The sequence below is a fragment of the Schistocerca nitens genome, chromosome 3 (genome assembly GCF_023898315.1).
Source record: "Schistocerca nitens isolate TAMUIC-IGC-003100 chromosome 3, iqSchNite1.1, whole genome shotgun sequence".
Lineage (NCBI taxonomy): Eukaryota > Metazoa > Arthropoda > Insecta > Orthoptera > Acrididae > Schistocerca > Schistocerca nitens.
The window spans coordinates 380,609,035-380,631,736 of record NC_064616.1 but is presented as its reverse complement, the minus strand read 5'-3'; the positions used below and the strand labels follow the sequence as shown (position 1 = coordinate 380,631,736).

Genomic DNA, 22,702 nt, shown 5'->3' with positions numbered 1-22,702 from the left:
GAAGTCTCAGAGTTAGGGGACCTATAAACAACAACAATTAGAACTTTAGTTTCACTAAATTCAACTGCCCCTGCACAACATTCAAATATCTGTTCAGCACAGTGCCATGATACGTCTATGGACTCAAATGGAATATTGTTTTTTTACGTACATGGCCACTCCCACACCCCGCAAGGAACTTTTTGAAAACAGCCAGCTAATCTGTATCCTGCTAAAGGAAGCCTCTGAATTGTCAAATTATTTAAGTGGTCCTCTGATACACCAATAATTTCTGAGTCAACATCTATAAGCAGTTCACTAACTTTATCTCTAATACCTCTTATATTTTGATGAAATATGCTAATTCCTTTTCTACTTGAAAACATTACATCCTTAGAAGGTGAGCCCTTAGAGGGACTTCCTTTATGCACATATACCTATCAGCTGACTTCAATCTACAAAGGTGCAGCTCTAACACCAACTACTACAAGAATTTTTCCATGAGTCATCCCACCACCACCACCACCACCACCACCACCACCACCACCACCCACTACACTGTCACCTAAAAGCTTTGCCAGCCTCCCCTTCCTATACCTATTGAGGTGCAGGCCATGTCCAGTTAAACCCGATCTATTGATAGACCCAACTGGCACCACTGAAACGTCATCCATGCCCTCTGCCATCAGCGCCCTCTCCAGCCCCATGTTAACACACCTAACAGATGTGTTGAGGCCGATCATGATGCTGAAACTGTTGCACAAAATGCACATTAGTGCCACCAGCTTGAGTAGCTGTCTTTACCAGGTCGCCACCTATATCACATTCCCCATCCCTGTCAAGACTGTTTACTGCTCCACCCACTATCACTACCGGTCCTCCTTCATAAAATTCCTACTTAACTCCCCTATGCTATCAGTCACCTGAGCGAACCCTGCACTAGGCTTCATTAGCAACAAACAGGGCGGAAAAGACGTTTATGTTGGTCTCTATTCCAATTTTCTGTTCAAGTTCCGGAACTCTCAGAACTGAGGTGATGCAAAACTTTTTTTGATATGTGTATTTGGGCCCTTGCTTTGAAAAGGGAGTATTATAAAACAAATGACCACAAGGTGCTATGTAGCAAACATTGGTCACCAGAATTTATTTTTTTTTTTTTTTTTTTTTTTTTGTTTGTGGTTTTAGGGCGCAAAACTGCTATGGTCATTAGCGCCCGGATCACCAGAATGTTTTAATACTGAGGCCTTTGGCATAGGAAGGCAACTCAAGCCAGATGCTGTACCATCAATTCTTTATTTTCCTCTGCACTTAGTAACTAAAGGGAAAAAGAAGAAACCACCAACTCAGACCAATGTGCAAAAACCATCATTAATCCGGAAAATGGCGTGTAAGATGTGTTTTATCCCTACTTTTACCGAAATAACTGTAAAGAAAGTACTGCTACGGTCGCAGGTTCGAATCCTGCCTCGGGCATGGGTGTGTGTGATGTTCTTAGGTTAGTTAGGTTTAAGTAGTTCTAAGTTCTAGGGGACTTATGACCTAAGATGTTGAGTCCCATAGTGCTCAGAGCCATTTGAACCATTTTTGTAAAGAAAGTTGTTGTGCACAAGTTTGGCTAACTTAAATATGATTCCATTCCATCTGAAACTACATTTAACTCAAGATTGGTTTAGTTTGCGGTTTGTTGAGGAAGATTTGTTTTTAACAGAGCCTTGACAGGTTACTGAGATCAAAATGTCTGATTTATTTATTTCTCTTTGTTTCCATGTTATTACCTTATATACAGTGTGTGTACTTGTAATATAGGACAAGGCAACTTAATAATGTGAAATATATAGTCTACATATTACAATATAGAACATGAAATTGGTGATAATGATAGTATTCTGCATGGATTTTTCTCTCGGTTAATATTTAGACCTCAGAGTTATCTGAACATTCCTTAACTACAGACCAGACGTCTCAAAACATACAATGCATAATTTTTTTCCATTGAATAATCCTTTAGATCCTTCTGGAATACGTTTTTGCTCATACTGCCCTGTAGACTCTTTGAAAGTTATGTATGTTTCACAACCGAGTACCAAAACCTTTCTCAGCAGTTCTCAGTTTTTGTGGCATACTTCTCAGTTGGGTTTGGTTTTTAATCATATGAATGAACACATGTATTTTTTCTGGTAATAAGCTGGCTTTGATTTACAAATTTGTTCTGCATATGTACATAGAATTGTAAGGGCTCTGTATGATCACTTATACCCACACGAATGGTACATTTTCCTGTAGGTTTTACATATTTCCCATTAGCCACCTTCAGCAGAGATGCTTTGCTGTCGACGAATACTATTTTTTGCAACTGGTGACGGTGCTGCTCCGAAATGACTGAATATGATGCTCCAGAGTCCACAAGAGCTTGGGCTGGTCAGCCATCCATGAGGATATTGACGTAGTTTCCTTTCATTTTTGTAATGACTGACGGCGGAGGACTTTTCTCTTCGGCAGCCTCACCTCCAAGGAAGGTCGCACCCTTTAGTTTTCCAGGTTGTGGTGGCTAGGTGATCAGCTGGAGCTTATAAATGGAGACCTTGATCGGCGTGTTGGGGAGCGTCCTCTCCAGTGGCTAGCTTGTGGTGATGGTGACCTACATCGTCCTGCACCCACATCTTCTTGTTCATCTTCGTCGTTCCGGAGTTGGTGTTGGCTATGATTGGTCTGCTGTCTTCTGGCATGGGCGTCATCAAATATCCGCCCCCTTTCTTGACAACAGCACACCACATGTCCTGGTTGTCCGCAGTGGAAACATACTGGTTGGTTATCCTGGGTCCTCCAGATGTCAGTCTTCCTTGGTGCCCAAACAGGTTCCTCATGCGGCATTGTAGGAATGTAACTTCACCTGGGTCTTGACTTTTTCACCATTTTAAAGGGAAATGAAGGATGATAGATTGGGTTCAATGTCTGTTCCACTTCCTCCCTTATGACCTCTTGAAGCGTCTTGGTTTTTTGCTCACCGTGCAATCCAAATGCCTTCTGAACTTCCTCTCTCACTATCTGAAGAAGAACACTTGTGAAATCAGTTGCTCCCTCCATCACAGACATTGATACAATGTTTGGAAGCTGTTAAAACTTCTTGCGTGTAATTCTTCTCAATATACTACCACCATTTTATGAAGTCGTCTGCTGTTGAAACCTACTCTAGGAGTAGGGCTTGATACATGTCCTCAGCAACACCCTCCATGAGATGTGCAACCTTATCTTCCTCCTTCATTCTAGGATGCACTATTTTACACAGCTCCAAGACGTCTTGAATGTACAATGCTGTAGTTTCTCCTGGACGCTGTGCCCTGCACTTTAATTTATCTTCAGCCTTTCACTTCTGTCATTGTGTGTTGCTGGAATACGTTCGCAGTTCCACCTGGTATACTTCCCACCTTGTGAACTTCTCCTTGTTGTTCTCATACCATTCCTTGGCAGTGCCCTCCAAGTAGAAAAATACATTAGCCAAACACACGGTGTCATCCCATTTGTTCAATTTGGCTATACGCTCATATACCTTCAGCTACTTGTTTGGATCTTGGCCATCGGCACCAGAGAAGCTGGAAGGATGTCTCATGTGGTGGCACACAGTTGCTGTCATCGTAACATCCTCTTCTTCTTCTGTCTCCGATAGATTGCGATCTGTGGAATATGGCTCAAACTCGGGTTTCTCACCGCGTAAACGGTGGCTCTGTTGTGGCCTGATGGGAGACACTGTGTCATTGATAATGCGCGCTATCACAAGTTCCAATATCCAGCGTCTCCACCAGAATAATGTCACATAGAAGAAGGTATAATTAGATGAATGACGAACACTAACTTCACTTAACGAAGGTTTATTCAGCACTTGCACATACAAGAGCGGGTAGTGAACTGCCTCTGTCCAGAACACATACGGTGTATATATATACAGTTACAGCACCTTCCAGTACAACGATTCTTGACATTTGTGGATACTTCTAGAATGTATTCGAACTGAATATAGAAATTAAAATTTTACAGTTTAGGTGAGTTTTGAACTCACGAACCTCCATGCAACAGTCTAGTATCATAAGCACTATACCACAGTGACTGTGCTACTCAGCTTCTTCTGCGACAATATCAATATCTGCCAAACCATCTGCCCCGATAGCTGAATGGTCAGTGTGACAGACTGCCATCCTAAGGGGACTGGGTTCGATTCCCAGCAGGGTCAGGGATATACTCCGCACAGGGAGTGGGTGTTGTGTTGTCTTCATCATCATTTCATCCCCATCCGGCGCACAAGTCACCCAATGTGGCGTCGAATGTAATAAGACCTGCACCGGGGCAGCTGGACCTGCCCCGTAAGGGGCCTCCTGGCCAATGATGCCAAATGCTCATTTCCATTTTCTGCCAAACCCAAATCTAAACATAATGTGCTGTATGCATCCCAATAAGCCTCACTGCTTGCTGATGGGCATTAATGAGCCATTCAAAAGTGCAGTTAACAATGGAGTGGTATGTAGGTGAGAGGGGATAGGAATTAATTATTGTTGCAGTATGAGAAGTTGCCATATGACGTCAACAGCAGCTTATTACACTCAGTATGGAGCCTGGTAATACATTCATTCTCAAATGCTCCAGTAACCAGCCTCAGTCCCTCAAGGTGAATGTCATTTAATATAATAAATGTGATTCTCTGATTAATCCATATATCATAGATCAAAAATCAAGCTGAGATTGTACTAAAGTTTGATAAAATTGGATCAGACAAGTTTAGTCTGCCATCCAAGCCCAGTGACTAACACATTTCAAAATATTTAGCATCTGGGACATCCTGTTTTTAAATCTCTAAGATGGCAATCAAGTAAGTCTTTTTTTTTTTTTTTTTATCAAAAGTGAGGCTGAGAAACCTCACCAACTGTTTGAAATTCAAGAATCCCTTATTGTCAATTAAGACAAATTAAAAAAGAGCATGAATGGTTAAAAAAGACATATACAGATTTCCCAGACGAAAATTTGAAACCTGTTTTATCAACCGATTCCTCCATCCATTACCAGCTACAGCTGACATGCACTATCTGCAATGATGGGAGCTAAAAATAAAATTAAAAATAAATAAAAACTTGTACATGAATTGGCAGAACTGGATGGAGCTCCTTACTGCTGATGGAGTACTGTTAATAGCAGTTGCAAACATTCTCACATTTAGAACATTACCTTGGGAGACACCATTCTCTTGTTCAAAATGCTCATACAAGATATTGCTGATTCTACGCCTAAAATAATGTGGGGAAAGGAAGGACCATAGGAAAATTTATAAATATGCCGTGATGTACCATTTAGGGAGCTGCCCAATGATATTATGCCTCCAAGTAGTATCACATGCCTTTTTGAGGGTAAGATACAGTACTTATTAGGAGTGTCTGAGCTGGACAGTCTGTTGTATACCTGCCAGCAGGGTCACAATATCAATGACTGATCAATATATTCTGAACCCAGGCAAGGTGGGATATGACTATCTGCTCCAAGGTCTTTCCCACACAACTAGTGAGAGAAATATTTTGATAGTTACTCAGATGTGTACTGTCCGTATCAGGTTTAATGAGGAGGATTAAAATGGCTTCCCTCCATAAGTGTGAAAATAGTCCTTATGTCCTGGTGAAGTTAAAAAAAGTGTGAGGATGATTTCTTTACATCTCCCTGTGTGGTGTTGCAGCATGATGTAATGGACTCTCATAGTGAGCAGGTGATGTTTCATAAGCCTTTGCCAAATTGGGCTCCTTAGTGTAGAAGGGGCAGTTATACGATTCACAACTGGTGAGCCTGAGGTCCCAGCCTCCTCTCTCAGTGACAGTTCTGTAGTCCTAGAAAGCAGGCTTGTGCCTAGCACTGGTGGTTACTCTGGTAAAATATTCATCCATTGTCTGGGTAATGTTTCATGGACTGGCCTGAAGACATCCTCTTCACAGTACAACACTAACTGAGCACCTCCCACCTCTCTCTCAAATCCTCCAAATGGTCTCCAATACACTGTACTGTTGGTTTATAATGTTTGTGAACTGATGCCATGATTTCAGTTTACTCTCCCTTTATAATCCAGGAGCATTTGGTCCTTGTTATGAAAAAGTCTGTGAGGTTCTCTACTTACAGTCAATATTTGAACCCATGTAGAGTTGTCCGCCTGTCACTGATAGCAGAGTGGCATTCATTATTCTACCAGGGAATGCTTTTGTAGATGGCCAGAACACTGTGGAATAAGAGTGCTGTAGTGTCTGCCCTGCTCCATGTTCAGAAGACAAAGATCTCCTGTCATCCAGAGGTTTTTGAAAGATCTACTACCGGGGTAGGCAGTAGTAGAGCCCTGTAGCACACCGTACGTCTTAAAATCACCACACAAGTATCAGTCAGGCGATCTGTGTGATGGAGTTGGTGAGAGCCTCTTCATCTGTTGGTTGATAAGGCAGCAAATAGAGTGAACACAAGTGATCCTACACAGCACACATACTGTGGCAGAAATTGATTGTAAGTTTGTAATAAGAGGAAAAAGTTGAGAGTGTATGCACAATCTATAAAGATGGCCCTTCCACCTTTAGCTCTCTTTTCACTGAGGTTGTCCTATCTGGGAAGCTATATCCACTCAGCACAAGGGCGTCAGAATCCTTAAAATATGTAGCTTGTAGACACAAACACAGTGTTCTTCCCTGTAATAGGAGTTTCAGTTCCTCTACATGAGTCCAGACACAACTGATATTCCACTACTATATGGAAGCCACTTTATTGGTTAAGTTTCTCTTTACCCTTGTCTTTCCACTGGGGTAGGAATCCTGCAACAGTTGGGGGTTTAGTTGAGAGACTGGACAATTGCCATAGGCAGACTTCATATTTCATAATGTCTCATGCTGACTCATTAGAACAACCAGACAGAATTATATATGCATGGTTTCATGGTTTGAAGGTTTACAATCTTTTCTGTGTTTACCACATCTGTCTTGGCTTTTCTTTCAAAGCAGACTGTGGAATTTTCGTGCCACTGTGCTTGCCTGTTTACTTGAGTCTGCCCGTTAAGGTGTTGGAAGCTCTATAATGTTGGTAATCCTAGCCTTATCTGATTGTGTGGTGGAAGCAGCAAGTTTTGAGGTCGGTGTTCTTTTGTAATTGCATTTACAATGGCTGGTGTTTGTGTAGATGTCATTTACCTGCATCTGTGTTGAGGTACTGGCTTTCTAATAGCTGAAGCAAACAAGACAGAGAATATAGAAGGTTGCACAGATTTCTGAATTTTTTTGTTTGATTCACTGCATGTAATCGGCTCAAGTGCCTTCAGCTCCCCTTCTTCCAAAACCACCATCTACTCTTTATGTAATGTTTTGCATTTGAATCACGCCTTGTTGTACCCATTGGTCTCTCAAATCCTCTTCTGTTATGTCTGTTTAAGCTCCACATGAGTGTTGTGTAGATTTGTTTAAATGGCCTATTTTTCTAGACACATAGCTGCCTCGAGGCTTACTGTTGTTGGGAAATGAATATTTCAACCAATAGTGAGGGATTATGTAAACACTTTACTGATTTTAAATTGTCAATAATGCCATCTGCCCTTCTGAATGTAGAAGAGTAACAGTTCCCCAATACTGCCTTCTCTCTCTCTCTCTCTCTCTCTCTCTCTCTCTCTCTCTCTCTCTATATATATATATATATATATATATATATATATATATATATATATATATATATATAAACAGAATTCAAGCTTTCGCAACAAACTGTTGCCTCATCAGGAAAGAGGGAAGGAGAGGGAAAGACGAAAGGATGTGGGTTTTAAGGGAGAGGGTAAGGAGTCATTCCAATCCCGGGAGCGGAAAGACTTACCTTAGGGGGAAAAAAGGACAGGTATACACTCGCACACACACACATATCCATCTGCACATACACAGTCACAAGCAGACCACGTAAGTCTTTCCGCTCCCGGGACCGGAACGACTCCCCACCCTTTTTTTCCCAAGTGGAATGTTTCCCTCTATTATATGGCATGTCGATAGACCCACAGACAAACACAAGCATACACGCAGGGTTCTGGCTTTCATGGCCATCGGTTGCTTCGTTGGGGGGGGGGGGGGAGGGAGGGAGGGACGAAGGGATGTGGGTTTTGGGGGGGGAGGGTGGGGAGTCGTTCCGGTCCCGGGAGCGGAAAGACTTACCTGGTCTGCTTGTGACTGTGTATGTGCAGATGGATATGTGTGTGTGTGCGAGTGTATACCTGTCCTTTTTTCCCCCTAAGGTAAGTCTTTCCGCTCCCAGGATTGGAATGACTCCTTACCCTCTCCCTTAAAACCCACATCCTTTCGTCTTTCCCTCTCCTTCCCTCTTTCCTGACGAAGCAACCGTTGGTTGCGAAAGCTAGAATTTTGTGTGTATGTTTGTGTGTCTATCGACCTGCCAGTGCTTTCATCTGGTAAGTCACATCATCATTTTTTTTTTTTTTTTTTTAGATATATTTTTCCCACGTGGAATGTTTCCGTCTATTATATTCATATCATTGATTAAATATATATTCTGACAAACAGCATGTGTTCTACTACTAAAATCTGAACTTCATTTTATTACATTTTTAGGATGACTTGTTTGAGCCCTCTGATTGATTTGAGTGTTGATATTCATCAGCAGTATACCAATCACACTGGGAGTTGATTTTCAAGATTTCAAAGGATCCATCTCAGTAAAATGAGTCACGAGGGAACTAAAGGTAAACCCTGACAGAGCCCTGGGGCAACACAGGTACTTCAGCAGTTACCCGTTAACAACTGTTTTGCTTTGGCAATTATCCACTCCATCGGTATGTAGCACACGTACAGGTTGAAGGCTTTTTCCTAGATGTTTGTATCATCCTTGTAATCCAGGCAGTTAAGCCAAGATTTATATTCCATGGGGCACACAATGTTCTTTGGCAATACTACATGGTGATCACTGAAGTACATACAGAGCTTACAGTTACAGAGGACTGGAGGTACTCACCAGTCCCCAGATCACAAACCCTGAGTTTGCCAAACCCATACCCAGCCAACACAGATGAGCTGCTTCAGGTGTTCACTATTTCATCACTTGGCACTGCCCTGTATGCATATGTGAATGTCATCAAGTCTTCATGATATCTGTGTTTGTGATTTATATCAGTGTTGTGGATGCCAAGATTTATTTTTAAAAGAATCTGCTGCAAGTTATGAACATAGCTCATGAATTTGTGTATGGAAATGAGTGTATTTGAAATGGTTAGTGCAAGATGTGCCATTACTAACTCTGCAGATCATTTTCACTATCAATGAAAAGATAATTCTTGAACATCACACAACGTATAATATAAAATTACCTGCCAGTCCTGGAATGTCACTTTGCTGTTGGAATATTCTTGTGTAACAGTTACTTCTCTGGGGGTAGATGGCAAAGATGATGAGATTTTTGCACTCTGCCGTCTGAGCCGCTTACTACTTCGATGCTTAATCAATCGAGCAAGTTTACCTTGTGGGGAAAAAAAAAAGAGAGTTAAACATTAACATGTTATACCTCTTACCAATGTTAAACAGTAACACACAAAAAATTACTTTCATTCTGAAATATTACTTTTACATGCAAGATGTGCATCCACTGTACTATTTATTTAGATACCGAGTTACCTCATCCAGAAACTTTTGAAAAAGCAACGAGTTTCTGTCAGTTGACTGTAGAAATTGAGAGAGATGAAACTGTGTGTGTGTGTGTGTGTGTGTGTGTGTGTGTGTGTGTGTGTGTGTAGAGTAGAGTTTTATTGGTCCTGCTAATCATATAGTATACAAATAGTACATTCTGATGTAGGACAAGTCAATGTATAACAAAATATAGTATTAAATTTGCATTAATTTCATTATTTCTACATTAAATGATCACTGAGTTAGAATATACAGAGCAAATATTGAACAAAAATAAAGAGTATATATGTTAAAGCAGAAAGAGCATGTTCTGTACTGGCAGATTAATATTTGTATTACAGCAACATTCACATGGTAAATCACTAAAGTTCTAGTAACATTTATATGATACATAACTAAGGCAAAGACACACATCATTAGTGAACTTCCTGAAGGAGCTCGTGGAGGCTATAGAAGCAGTGATGAGTCAAATACGCCTTAGCAGTTGACTTGAAGTTTGCCGGGTTATTTATTGATTTAAGTTGTGAGAGAAGTTTATTATAAATAACTTCCCCATAATATAGGGTTCCTTATTTATTCAGGGTGGTGGTGGTGGGCTCTAAATGAAAGTTTCCTTTTTGCCTGGTGTTATAGGAGTGGATATTTTCATTTTTTCTGGAAGAAAGTGGGATTTTCCATTGAATATTTTTTCACAAACATGGTTATCTTATACACAGATATACATGGAAGTGGGAGGATTTCTAGCTTTTTAAAGAGTGGTCTACAGGTTTTGTTCCATTTTACACCTTCCATTATTCTTATAATTCTTTTTTGTAGCCTAAAGAGCTTTTGGCTAAGAGAAGAGTTTCCCCAGAATATAATTCCATATTTCAGTTGTGAGTATATACAGGCACCATACACAGTTTTCAGAGAATATTTGTTGCAGCATCCCTCTAATGGTTCAAATGGCTCTGAGCACTATGGGACTCAACATCTGTGGTCCTAAGTCCCCTAGAACTTAGAACTACTTAAACCTAACTAACCTAAGGACATCACACACATCCATGCCCGAGGCAGGACTCGAACCTGCGACCGTAGCAGTCGCGCGGTTCCTGACTGAGCGCCTAGAACCGCTAGACCACCGCGGCCGACATCCCTCTTATATTCTCATTAAGTAGCATGTAGTGCTTAATTTCTTACAGACTTTTTCAATATGCATCCCCCATTTAAGATTAACTTGGAGCCATATTCCCAAGAATAATGTTGTCTACATTCTGAAGGTCTTTGTCAGATATCTGAATTTGAGCAGTTTGCTTACCTTTTTTCACATTATAGAAATTTAGTGCCACTGTCTTACTTGCATTTATTACCAATTTGTTGTGACTGAAAAAGTTTTCAATATTGTTCACTGTCTGTGTTGTAGATTTCTGAAGCATTTCCATTTCTTTCCCACTCACTAGCACACTTGTATCATCAGCAAACTGGACGATGTTCTCACAGAATTTGTTTAGGTCATTCACATATAACAGAAATAGAAGAGGTCCCAGAACTGAACCTTGCGACACTCCATATTTAATGGTTTCATAATGTGAATAGTGTTGAGTTAGATGAAATTTTGATGTTCCACTTCAACCACTTGTTTTTGACCGCTTAGGAATGACTTTATCCAGCTGCTAGATGTTCCGCTAGTCCCCATGTTGTAAAGCTTAGGCAATAGTTTTGTGTGATCTATGATATCAAAAGCCTTAGAGAGATCTAGACATATTCCAATGCCATATTCATCATTATCTAGTTTCTGAAGTACTTCACCTAACAGTTCAAAAATTGCTGCATCAGGTGATCAGCCTTTCCTGAAACCATGTTGTGCTGTGGATAGTATTTTGTGCTCTTCCCGAAAATCTACTACTATTCTTTGAAAAAAAATTTTCTATGGTTTTTGAGAATACAGATAGTAGAGCAATGGGCCTGTAGTTAGCCACTTCATTCTTTTTACTTTTTTTGAACAGTGGTTTGAGCTTAGCTGTTTATAGGCATTATGGGAAAATTAAGGATTGGATTGATTTGGGGGAAGAGACCAAACCGCGAGGTCATTGGTCTCATTGGGTTAGAGAAGGATGAGGATGGATGGGGAAGGAAGTTGGCCGTACCCTGAAAATTCCAGTTTGAAAGGAACTATTATTGGGATGCCATCTATTCCAGTGGAATGATTCACTTTTAAAGTTCTGATAACTGTCAGGGCTTCTTCCTGAGTTGTTGGAAAAAGAAACAGTGAAGTAGGATTTATGCTGGTATTTCCAGATGATACTGGGCAGTTTGTATTGCAAGGTCTGTTTTCAGCAATTAATTGCTCGCTTATATTGCTAAAATAAGTATTGAATACATTTGCTATTTCTTTAGGATCATTAATTTATTTGCTGTTACAGTTCAATTTAATATTGGAATTTTGAGGAGAAACATTGTCAGCTTGTTGTTTCACTATACTCCATACAGCTTTCATTTTGTTATTAGAGTTATTTATATAGCAGTCATTTGCCATTACTTTAGCCTCTTTTATAACTTTTTTATGTATCATTTTATAATTCTTGACATATGCAAGGAATTTATTGGATACTATGGAAGACTTGGAGATCTCATATAATCTTTGTTTTTCAGCACATGACTTTTTTATACCTGTTGTCAACCAGCAATTTTTTCTGTTAAGCCTACTACCCTTGTTTTTGTGATTTTTAGCTGGAAATGACATGTTAAAATAATATGGAAGTATATCCATAAATATGTTGAACTTCTCATCTGTGTTTTTATATCTGTACATTTCAGTCCGTGTTTCCTTCCTTAGTAAATTCCTAAAGTATTCAATGTTTTGATGGCTGAAGGTCCTTACTATTTTTATTGTTTCTGTTTGTTTAATTAAGTTCAGGATTGAAGACATTTCAAGAAGCTGTGCATAGTGGTCACTGAAACCCGTGCTGAAGTTTCTAGCTGCATATTCATGGCTTTCCTTGTATATCAGTATCATATCAATAGTTGTGCTGGATACACTTGTAACTCTGGTAGGGGAATTTATAATAATGTTGCACAATTAGCCATAAGATCATCTCTATCTTTTGAAATTTCGTTACAGTAAATGTTAAAGTCTCAACATATTATAACAGTTTTGTTTAGGTCCATGATACTGTCAAGACTACTTTCAAGTTAGTTAAAGAATATTTTTATGTTTGAGTTCGGATTCTGTTCAGGCAAAAGATTGTTTTTATCAAGGTTAGTTCTACAGCAGAAATTTCAAAATCACCTTCTTTTCCTAACTTTTAGGCAGCAATAGCTGATATTGTGTTTCAAAAATATACATGTTCCTCCACATTGTGTGTGTGTGTGTGTGTGTGTGTGTGTGTGTGTGTGTGTGTGTGTGTGTGTGTGTGTGTGTGTGTGTGTGAGAGAGAGAGAGAGAGAGAGAGAGAGAGAGAGAGAGAGAGAGTTCTGATAAAAGGCTTTCTCTGAAGTCTCAAGTTTGGATGTATTCTCTTATAAATATTATACTCAGTGCTGACTTTCTATTACATATATAAATGCAATGGAGAGAGACCACTAGTATCAGTACAGCAAATGGAATGCTTCAGTACTTCATGTAATGAGATGATGTCAGACTCTGCACTAAGAATCAGGACAGCAAATTTGATTATAACCAGAACATGGGTGCCTGATTAGACACTATCATTTCAACTATGTTCATGTGCCACTATGTTAATGATGTACTGTGAGTATTTAACTAAGCAAAAACAGCCGCCGTCCTCCAAGAGTCAACTGTTGTGGGCAAAAACACAATGACAGAAGTCCCACTGACTATGTAGTGGCACAGATCAACAAACAAGTGACAAACTAAAGACAGCATGAAATAACTGTAATTGAAGGTCTTTAGCTCACTCTCTATTGGCATGATTCTGTAGGCTGACATGTTGTCTTTTGTTCTGAGATATAGTGCCGATATTAAAGGTGTTATAGTGTGTAATCCCTGTTCTCTATTGGATTACCTCCGCCTTCAGTGACCTCTCTACAGTGGTGCCTTAGCATAGAACACATCACTATGAAGTGTGGAAATGGAGATGCCATAAAATCAAAGGACAGTGACAACACTTTGCAACCAACCAGCAGTAATGCGACGGGTACTTCACAAGATCGACAGCCTCAGTAAGTGCCTCACAAGGTAGGAATGCACAAAACATTAAACTGAAAGGGTTCTGGACCTCAAAGCCAGAACTCTGGTTTATCCATGCGCAAAGTGTTTTCTGCCAACACAATGTGCAGGATGACATGTTACATTTCTATTGTGTCTTCGCCCACTTAAATGAAGCTCAGACAATCATTGCAAGGGACACTTTACACATGCATAGCTATTCACCACTTTAAGCCTGCCTAATCAAGGAAGTCGCACAGTCACCAGAACCTGGGCTCCACAAATTAACAGCAAATGATGGATTAGGAAACGTGTTCCCTACCCAGCTACTGTGAGACCTGACCTACTTTCAGAACAGGCCCTCAGCATAATATGGCTCAGTAGGCTTCTGGAGAATGTGAAACTTATTCCCACAGCAAACAAAAATGCTTCACTACAGAAGCTGGCACACAAAGCTGAAAACATGGCCGCCTGCATAAAAGGACAGTGTGAGAGTATTCATTCTGCCAATGGCCCCTACACCCAAGTATTTGTATTTTGGTGGCACACACACACACACACACACACACACACACACACACACAACTAGCTCTAGAAGTTAAGAGCAGGTAGGAGCACTACACAGAGTGCAGTGCTTGGCAGAGCAATGCCTAGGCACCCACCTGGACAATGATGAACAAGCTAGTGGATACTGGAACAATGCAAGTGACTGGTGCCCATATCTCTGCAGGTTTGGCAACAAAGAGTGCATTTGCTCTGCCCCATATCAGTACCCAAATGTCCCCGACGGCTGCCGAAGCGCACAGCTTCCTGTCGCAGTCTACATTTGAGCAGCCCTAAATCTGTCATAACTGCCACACTGGTTTTTAAGTATTCGCCTACCCATACTGTTGTCCACTGTGTACGCCCAGGTTCGCAATGCACGAAGATATCTGCAGTGACCTCCACATCACCATCTCGGTCCACTGGCATGGTTGTTCCCTCATGTATCTCCAGTAATGGGATTTCAGGCTCATAATGGACAGAAGCAGCAGGGTGACACACACACACACACATAGGAGAAGAATCACGTTTTTAGCTGGATATGATATACACATGCCACAATTACATTACCGCCTCACCACTCACTAAGCAGAACTACACCCACAGACCGTTTTGTGTTGGTTTCACCTAAAACACAGAAAATGTCAAAAAGTCTTCATTATGGATAAAACATCATAAACAAAATTTTTTGTGGATGCCAGGTCCAACATCAGTGTTTTACCAAGGACATTGTTTCAACCGAATTGCATGGACACTACCCTCCACATCACAGTGGCTAATAACACAACCATCTTGACATACAGCGAGAAGAGACTGTGCGTGGAGCCTACAGGAGCTGATCACATGGAATTTCCTAATTGGAGATATTGGGGAATCTATAACTGGAGGAGATATTCTACACCATTTTCAATTACTTGTGGACATCTAGAGAGGACTGACAGCTCAGGTCACCACTGCAAGCACCTCACAGAAAAAATATTTTCGATGAATCCTATAAGAGTTCCCAAGTTTCATTTCACCATCAGGTGACAAACATAAAGTAAGACCAAAGACTCAGCACTTTATCCGCACAACCCCAGGGCAACCAGTGGCAACAAAGCCCTCTTGCCCCACGCCTGAGAAGCTGACCACAGCCAAAGCGTATGTGAACAGAAAATTAGAGATGGAATAACACAGCCAATGGGCCTGCCCTCTCCATGTGAAGCCCAAACAGGATGATTTGTGGAGACTGAGAGGAGATTACCAGATACTCAATGAGAGAACCATCCCCAAATAAAGGACATGAACAATAAACTGGCTGGAGTGACAGTGTTCAGTGGAATTGACTGTGCACAATCATACACATAAATCCCCATGGCCACAAGTAATGTGACAAAAACTGAAGCAACGGCCCCTTTCGGGTTATATGAGTACTTATACATTCCCTATAGTCTAAAAAATGTTGCCCAGATTTGGCAACATTTCATCCAGCAAGTCCTCCATGGTCTAGAGGGTGTATATTGTTATATGGACAATATCATTGTGTTTTCTCATTCACCAGCACAACATGCTAAGCACCTATGACTACTTTCCAAATGACTTCAACAGGCAAGGGTTGTGGTGATCACAACTAAGTGCATTTTTGGCCAGAGTAGCATCAAGTTCCTGGGGTTTGAGGTGTTAACAGCAGGCATCTTGCACCTAGAGAAATGAGTCTTAGCGATTCACAGAGTGACACAACCAAGGATATTCAAGCACCTTAGACAGGTTTTACATATGCTCAGCTACTACTGACACCACCAACCTCATGTGATGTCATTGCTGGCACAGCTGACCGGAATGCTCAGAGGAAAATACACAGCAGGTGCCTTGGAGTGATGAAGCAATAACCATGCGTGAGTCAGTGAAAGAATATGTTGCACAAGCCATACTACTGAATCATCTGCACAAAAATGTGCCAACAGCTATTATGGTGGATGCAAGCCAGGTGGCAGTAGGCACTGCTCTCCAACAGTACGTTGACAGCATGTGGCAGCATCTGGCATTCTTCTCCTTCCTGTTAACAGAGTTCCAAAGAGACTGGAGCACCATGGATCATGAGCTCCATGATATGTATGCCGCTTTCAAGCACTTCCATAAATGTGTGGAAGGCAGAGAATTAATGATTTTCACAGACCATGCCCCCAACACAGCACTGTTTAAAAAGTGTCGCCTAATGGTCTGCCTTGACAGACCAGACAAGCAAAGTTAATTTCCCAGTTTACCACTGACATACACCAAGTGAGTGGCCACAAGAACATTGTTGCTGACTGTTTATCCAGAAGTTGCATCAATATTAGTGAGATATGATGCAACTACATCACACATGCACAGGTGCAGGACGTGGAGTCAGATGTGCTACGGGAGGAACAGAGTTAAAACCTACAATGGCGGAGGGTCAAATCAGCAAAGGCAAATGTATCCCTGTGGTGGAACATGGAGCACAATAGCACATGTGTCTACATTCCATGCGACTTTCGGAGAATAGTTTTTAGCCTTCTGTAACTTCACGCACCCAGGAGTATGGACTACAGCGAAACTGGTGAAGAGCAAGGTGGCATGGCTCAGGATTGACAGATATTGCCACATGTGGGTAAAGCAGTGTGACAAGTGTCAGCAGAATGAAATTGGCGGCCATGTCCTTGGCTCACACAGATAATTCATCACTCCTTTGGCCAGATTTGGAAACATCCATGCAGAACTCATGTGTCCCCTTCTATTACCTGGTAACCTCAGTGGATTGCTGGAGGCCACTGCAGTGACAGACATCATGGCAACAATGGTGACAAAGACTATCGTACAGTGTTGGATCACGAGGTTTAGCACACCACACGCCATTACAACTGATAAGTGCCAGCAAGTGGTATGGTGGAGAGGTTTCACCATACCCTGAGAGCAGTGTTGATGTTGCCAGTACTACAAGGTCAGATGCATTGCCGCTCAGTCTGTTGGGCCTGCAATTCGTAATCAAACAAGATCTGCAACATTCAGCAGTACAGCTCATGCACAGTGAAGCGCTACATCTACCAGCAGAACTAATTACCAACAAGCCTTCCAACCTCCACCCACTAGTCTCCATCACCGAGTTCCATCAACACTTGTGAGAAATGATGGCACAAATATGCCCCTCCATTCTGCAGTTACGTGGCCGCAGGAACATCTTCAAATGCAAGGATCTCTGCAGCATACTTTTTGTCTGGCTGTGGAACAACTTGGTCCACCCACCACTCGCATTGCCATACAGTGGCCTGTAAACGGTTCTGCAGCATGCAATACACACTTCTCATATTCAGCTTAGCAGACAAGATGAAATGGCTTCTGTCGATCCGTGTCATTACATCTCCCCCCCCCCCCAACACACCCTTTTTCTTCTTTTCTATTTTCTTTTTAAAAAACCAGAGCTCTGGGTATGTTGGGGAACTGATGTTTTACAGTGTGCCCAGATCTCGTAGTCTTCAGATCCAGTTTCGGCGGGAGATACGACTGGTGTAAGCCAGTAAATGTGTGGTCCTCTGCGCTGCTCTGTCTGGGGGTGGTTTGGTGGGTGGTACTGAAGTGCTGTTTTCTGTTGTCTCAGTGTCGAAGTGTGCTGGCTTCAAACGACTGACAAGTTAAGGTTAGTAGAGATTTGTGCGTCTGTGAAAAGATCTATGCGTAAAGCATACAACTAGTATGACCATCACACCTTAGCAAAAGATCTGACACAGAACCCAAGAAAATTCTGGTCATACGTAAAATCACTAAGCAGGTCTAAGGCTTCCATTCAATCCCTTGTCGAGCAGTCTGATGTGGCAGTTGAAGATAGCAAAATGAAAGTCGAAGTTTTAAATTTCACGCTCAAAAAATCGTTCACATAGGAGAACCGTACAAACATACTGTCATTTGACCATCGGGCAGACTCTCGTATTGACAACATAGAAATAAGCATATCTAGGGTAGAGAAACAACTGAAAGATTTGAAAACAAATAAATCACCAGGTCTGGATGGAATCCCAGTCCAATTTTACAAAGAGTACTCTACAGTATTAGCTACTTACCTAGCTTTCATTTATCGTGAATTTGTCACCCAGCACAAAGTCCTAAGCAACTGGTAAAAAACGCAGGTGACTCCAGTATACATGAAAGAAAAGAACGGCTCCGCAAAGTTACAGAACAAAATCCCTAACTTCTGTTTGCTACAGAATCATTGACATATACTCAGTTTGAACGTAATAAACTTTCTTGAGACTAAGAAGCTTATGTCCACGAATCAGCATGGTTTTAGAAAGCATCGTTGGTGTAAAACTCAGCTTGCCATTTTCTCACATGATACACTGAGAACCACGGATGAAAGGCAACAGGCAGAGTTCATATTTCTAGGTTTCCGGAAATCATTTGACACAGTGCCCCATTGCAGGCTATTAACAAAGGTACGAGCATATGGAATTTCTCTATACACATAAATGATTTCGCTGACAGGGTGGGCAGCAATCTGCGGTTGTTTGCTGATGATGCCATGGTGTACAGTAAGGTTTCAAAGCTGAGTGACTGTAGGAAGATACAAGATGACTTCGACAAAATTTCTAGCTGGTGTGATGAATGGCAACTAGCCCTAAATGTGGAAAAATGTAAGTTAATGGGGATGAGTAGAAAGAACAAGCCTGTAATGTTCGGATATAGTATTACTAGTGTCCTGCTGGACACAGTCAAGTCATTTAAATATCTGGGCATAATGTTGCAAAGCAATATGAGGTGGAACGGACATGTGAAAACTGTGATAGGGAAGGCAAATGATCGACTTTGGTTTATTGGGAGAATTTTACGAAAGAGCAATTCACCTGTATAGGAAACTGCATATAGGACACTGGTGTGACCTATTCTTGAGTAATGCTCGACTCTTTGGGATTCGTACCAGGTTGGTTTGAAAGAAGACATCGAAGCAATTCAGAGGCGACCTGCTTGATTTGTTAACAGTGGGTTCGAAAAACATGTGAGTTTTACGGAGATGCTTCAGGAACTGAAATGGGAATCCCTGGAGGAAAGGCGATGTTCTTTTTGAGAAACACTATTGATAAAATTGAGAGAACTAGCATTTGGAGCTGACTGTCGAACGATTCTACTGTCGCCAACATACATCGTGGGTAAGAACCACGTAGATAAGATATGAGAAATTAGGGCTCATATGAGACGTACAAACAGTTATTTTTCCCTAGTTCTATTTGCAAATGGAACAGGAGCGGAAATAAATAGTGGCACACAGTACCATCCGCCACGAACCATATGGTGGCTTGCAGAGTACCTACGTAGATATAGATCACCAAAGCAGATGGGTGGAATCTGAACTGCGTGTGTGTTGATTTAATATTATTATTACTTGCAGATGGTGGCTTATATTGTATTGTGTGCAGTGGAGAGGGTGGACTGTTGTGGAGAACAATGTTTTGTTTGTGTTGTATGCTTATGTGGTTGACATGACAAACTGAACTGTATCATAGATCCAGGTCAAAGTTAGGTTGGAAGGTGATAGTTTGGTTGTAGGGTAGAAAAACCATGACAAAAACTGTTTTTAAGGTTTCATACCTCAGTCTGTAAAATCGTAACACTTATAAGATCACTTGGTCATCTGTCTGTTAAGACCCCTTTTTCTCAAAACTGGGTAGAGGTATCAAGTTGAAATTAATGTCAAATACTACAGTAACTTTCCCATGTAAAAAAATTAAGCTCATAAGTTAATGCATTCAAAAGAAACACCTATTTATGTTACATATTTTGATACCCGCAAACTCACTCATCAAAACAAATGAGTTGTCATTTATGTAGGTCGAACATTTTTTGAAATTTCAAATTGCATTTGAGAATATCTACAAATCTGAAATTATAATTCTGTGAAAAAAATGAATAGAAATCTTCAGTCAAATGGCACAAATTTCTTTCAAAAAGTGTAGTGAGGGACAGATCTGCAGTGTAGTTGGAGGCCTAAATTAAGTTGGAAAGTAACAGTTTAATTAAGAGTTGCTGAAGGTAATGAGTAGGTAAGGATAGTAAAGGATACATAGTGCTAATACATATCTGTTTTTTGGTAGGCATGGGATGTGATTATTGGGAGTTAATTGACACGGTACTGTACTGATGACATCATTACCATGATTGTGTTATGACTGACTGACAATGTCACCAACAACACAAAATGTCAGCAAAATAAAACAACATACTAACAGGACTTTTTTTGCGTAGTTAGTGAAATCATCCATGGGTCACATCTCCAACATGATAATGATCTCATCAGCTTGGTATTGCATTTTTAACTAATGCCCAATAACTGCTTTGACTGCCCTCCAAAAGAAAATAGATATATATCAGCAGTACTTGCTGGTTCCTTCCTTTCTGAAGTGATGCATGCAGTTTCATATTTACCAACACAGAGTCCCTCACATGAAGAGTAATGAAATGTAGTGCATGTAGTAGCACTGACAGGGATTTGAGTGTTGATATTTGAATGCATAACAGAACTGAGTTTTCATGCGCCAGCAACATGATGATTTATGGGTTCTTTCCGCACTATGGAAGCTATTCGTAATCTACAGATATTTGTGACGTAATTTACTGTTTATTTTTTAAAGGAAACACTAAGTAAATTAGAACAGTGTTGCAACACTAGACTTGCATTTGAGAGTAGCGAAGTATAAAACCCATTAGGATCATACAGAAATTGGTTTTTTATGGATTTCGTAAGTCACTATGTTTAATGCCAATACAGGTCCAAAAAATTGCATGGCAACTCTCAGCCCCTTCCCTGTCCATCTGGACTCAAGTTTTCTTCCTTTTACTATAAATATACAAATGTGTCAATACCTCAACAATGTATTTAATATATCCTATACTACAGGATAAAATGTCCAGAAGACAAATAAATAAATCAAGATGTAAATTAAAACAGAAAGTTCAATGACTTAAAATGCATTTTTAGTTCTCTCACCGAGACTAGGTTAACATGATTATTTTTAAATATGTTGTAACAGTATTTTTTGAGTCACTAAAAAAGAACTTGGTGGGTTAGCCAATGTTTTAATTTTATTAGGTACTACAGATTAAAACAATTGAAGCATGCGCAGCAGAAGTGTCACTTATGTAACATACTTTTGGTACTCCGTCGAGTTGCGTGTTGTGGAATACTCTCTCTACTATCTGTTTTTGCCACCATGGTCAAGGAGGTACTATTACCACTTTCTAATGTGCACAGAGATTCCACAAAGAAAACTTCCCCTTTTGCATTTATCTCCGTTTCCCATTCCAATAACGACCTATATGTAGAAAAAACAAATCAACATAAAACAAATCCGGATAAGGAATACGATTTGTTGTTATATTTATTAGTTGTAAAGTTTACCCATCATATTCGGAATCAGAATATGAACTTGCACTCGAAACTGTGTCTGAACCACTTTCGTTCCACCAATCAACAACATTATTATAGGATTCCCCCGAACTAGCACTGGTTTCCCCCAAGCACTGTCCATTTAGTGACAAATACTCTTTCATTATCAGAGAATCATTTTCTCCCATGTTATCCATTGCAACACTCACATTGCACGGTAATTTTCTCTACCGAGAATAAGCAAAAAACCACGCACAATAGAGAAGCAGCAGCCCCATAGGATTTGCACCTTAGATACGAACTCCACACTGTGTTACCGCTCACCGCAATTATTTTCCATCTGTTCCAGAATTAGTGTCAGGTGTGTTATTAACTAAAATCACAGCTGATTTCTCCCCCTCTATTACATCAACTGACTGGACTTGTTCACCAATACCTTACTGACACATGCCTATACGAAACACCCATACACAGAGCCATATTCAAACATACAATTAACAACGAATCATTAACTTCAACGACAAGCACCCACGCCTCCACACAACTGACCCAAACATAAACAAGACACCACAGCTGTCAAAGTACTACCATCAGAGATAAAACTTAATAATCACACTTTTGCTAGGATGTTAGAATCCGTGGAGGTTAATCTGAACATCCTTGCACTTTTCTCATAGAGTAGGAATATCTATGGCGTGAGCATTGTGTTCTACGCATGTTGTCAACATTATGGTGGATTCCCACTTGTCGGAACTTCAAGTAACCGTCACGTTTTTGAGCGTTGACGGTTAGAGGAATTCCTGAGCATTTACACTAAACGGCAACACCGAAAGAACGTCGTATCGTCACAGCTGTTTCATAAAATACCCACCAGAGGCGCTATTTCCTAGTACATTGTACAACGTAATAAAATCCCGAAAATTAGTTTAAAGCAGCTTGCAATGTTTGCTGTTGCACTTCATGATGAGAAACAGGAAAAGCGTGCAAAAA

General features: G+C 40.7%; 1 protein-coding gene across 2 annotated transcripts in view; it reads right to left on the bottom strand.

The window, feature by feature from the left end:
* LOC126248318 (protein inturned) overlaps positions 1-22,317 on the bottom strand; it is a 267,846-nt gene extending 245,529 nt beyond the window's left edge. The window contains exons 1-3 of one of the 2 annotated variants that reach the window (XM_049949205.1): positions 21,725-22,317; positions 21,475-21,638; positions 9,335-9,483 (exon numbers count right to left, since the gene is read on the bottom strand). In XM_049949205.1, the coding sequence (XP_049805162.1) occupies positions 9,335-9,483; positions 21,475-21,638; positions 21,725-21,909 (498 nt within the window). In that variant the 5' untranslated portion in view covers positions 21,910-22,317. The remainder of the gene's footprint in view (positions 1-9,334; positions 9,484-21,474; positions 21,639-21,724) is intronic. The other variant, XM_049949204.1, reaches the window with a different exon arrangement.
* Positions 22,318-22,702: the final 385 nt, after the last annotated feature.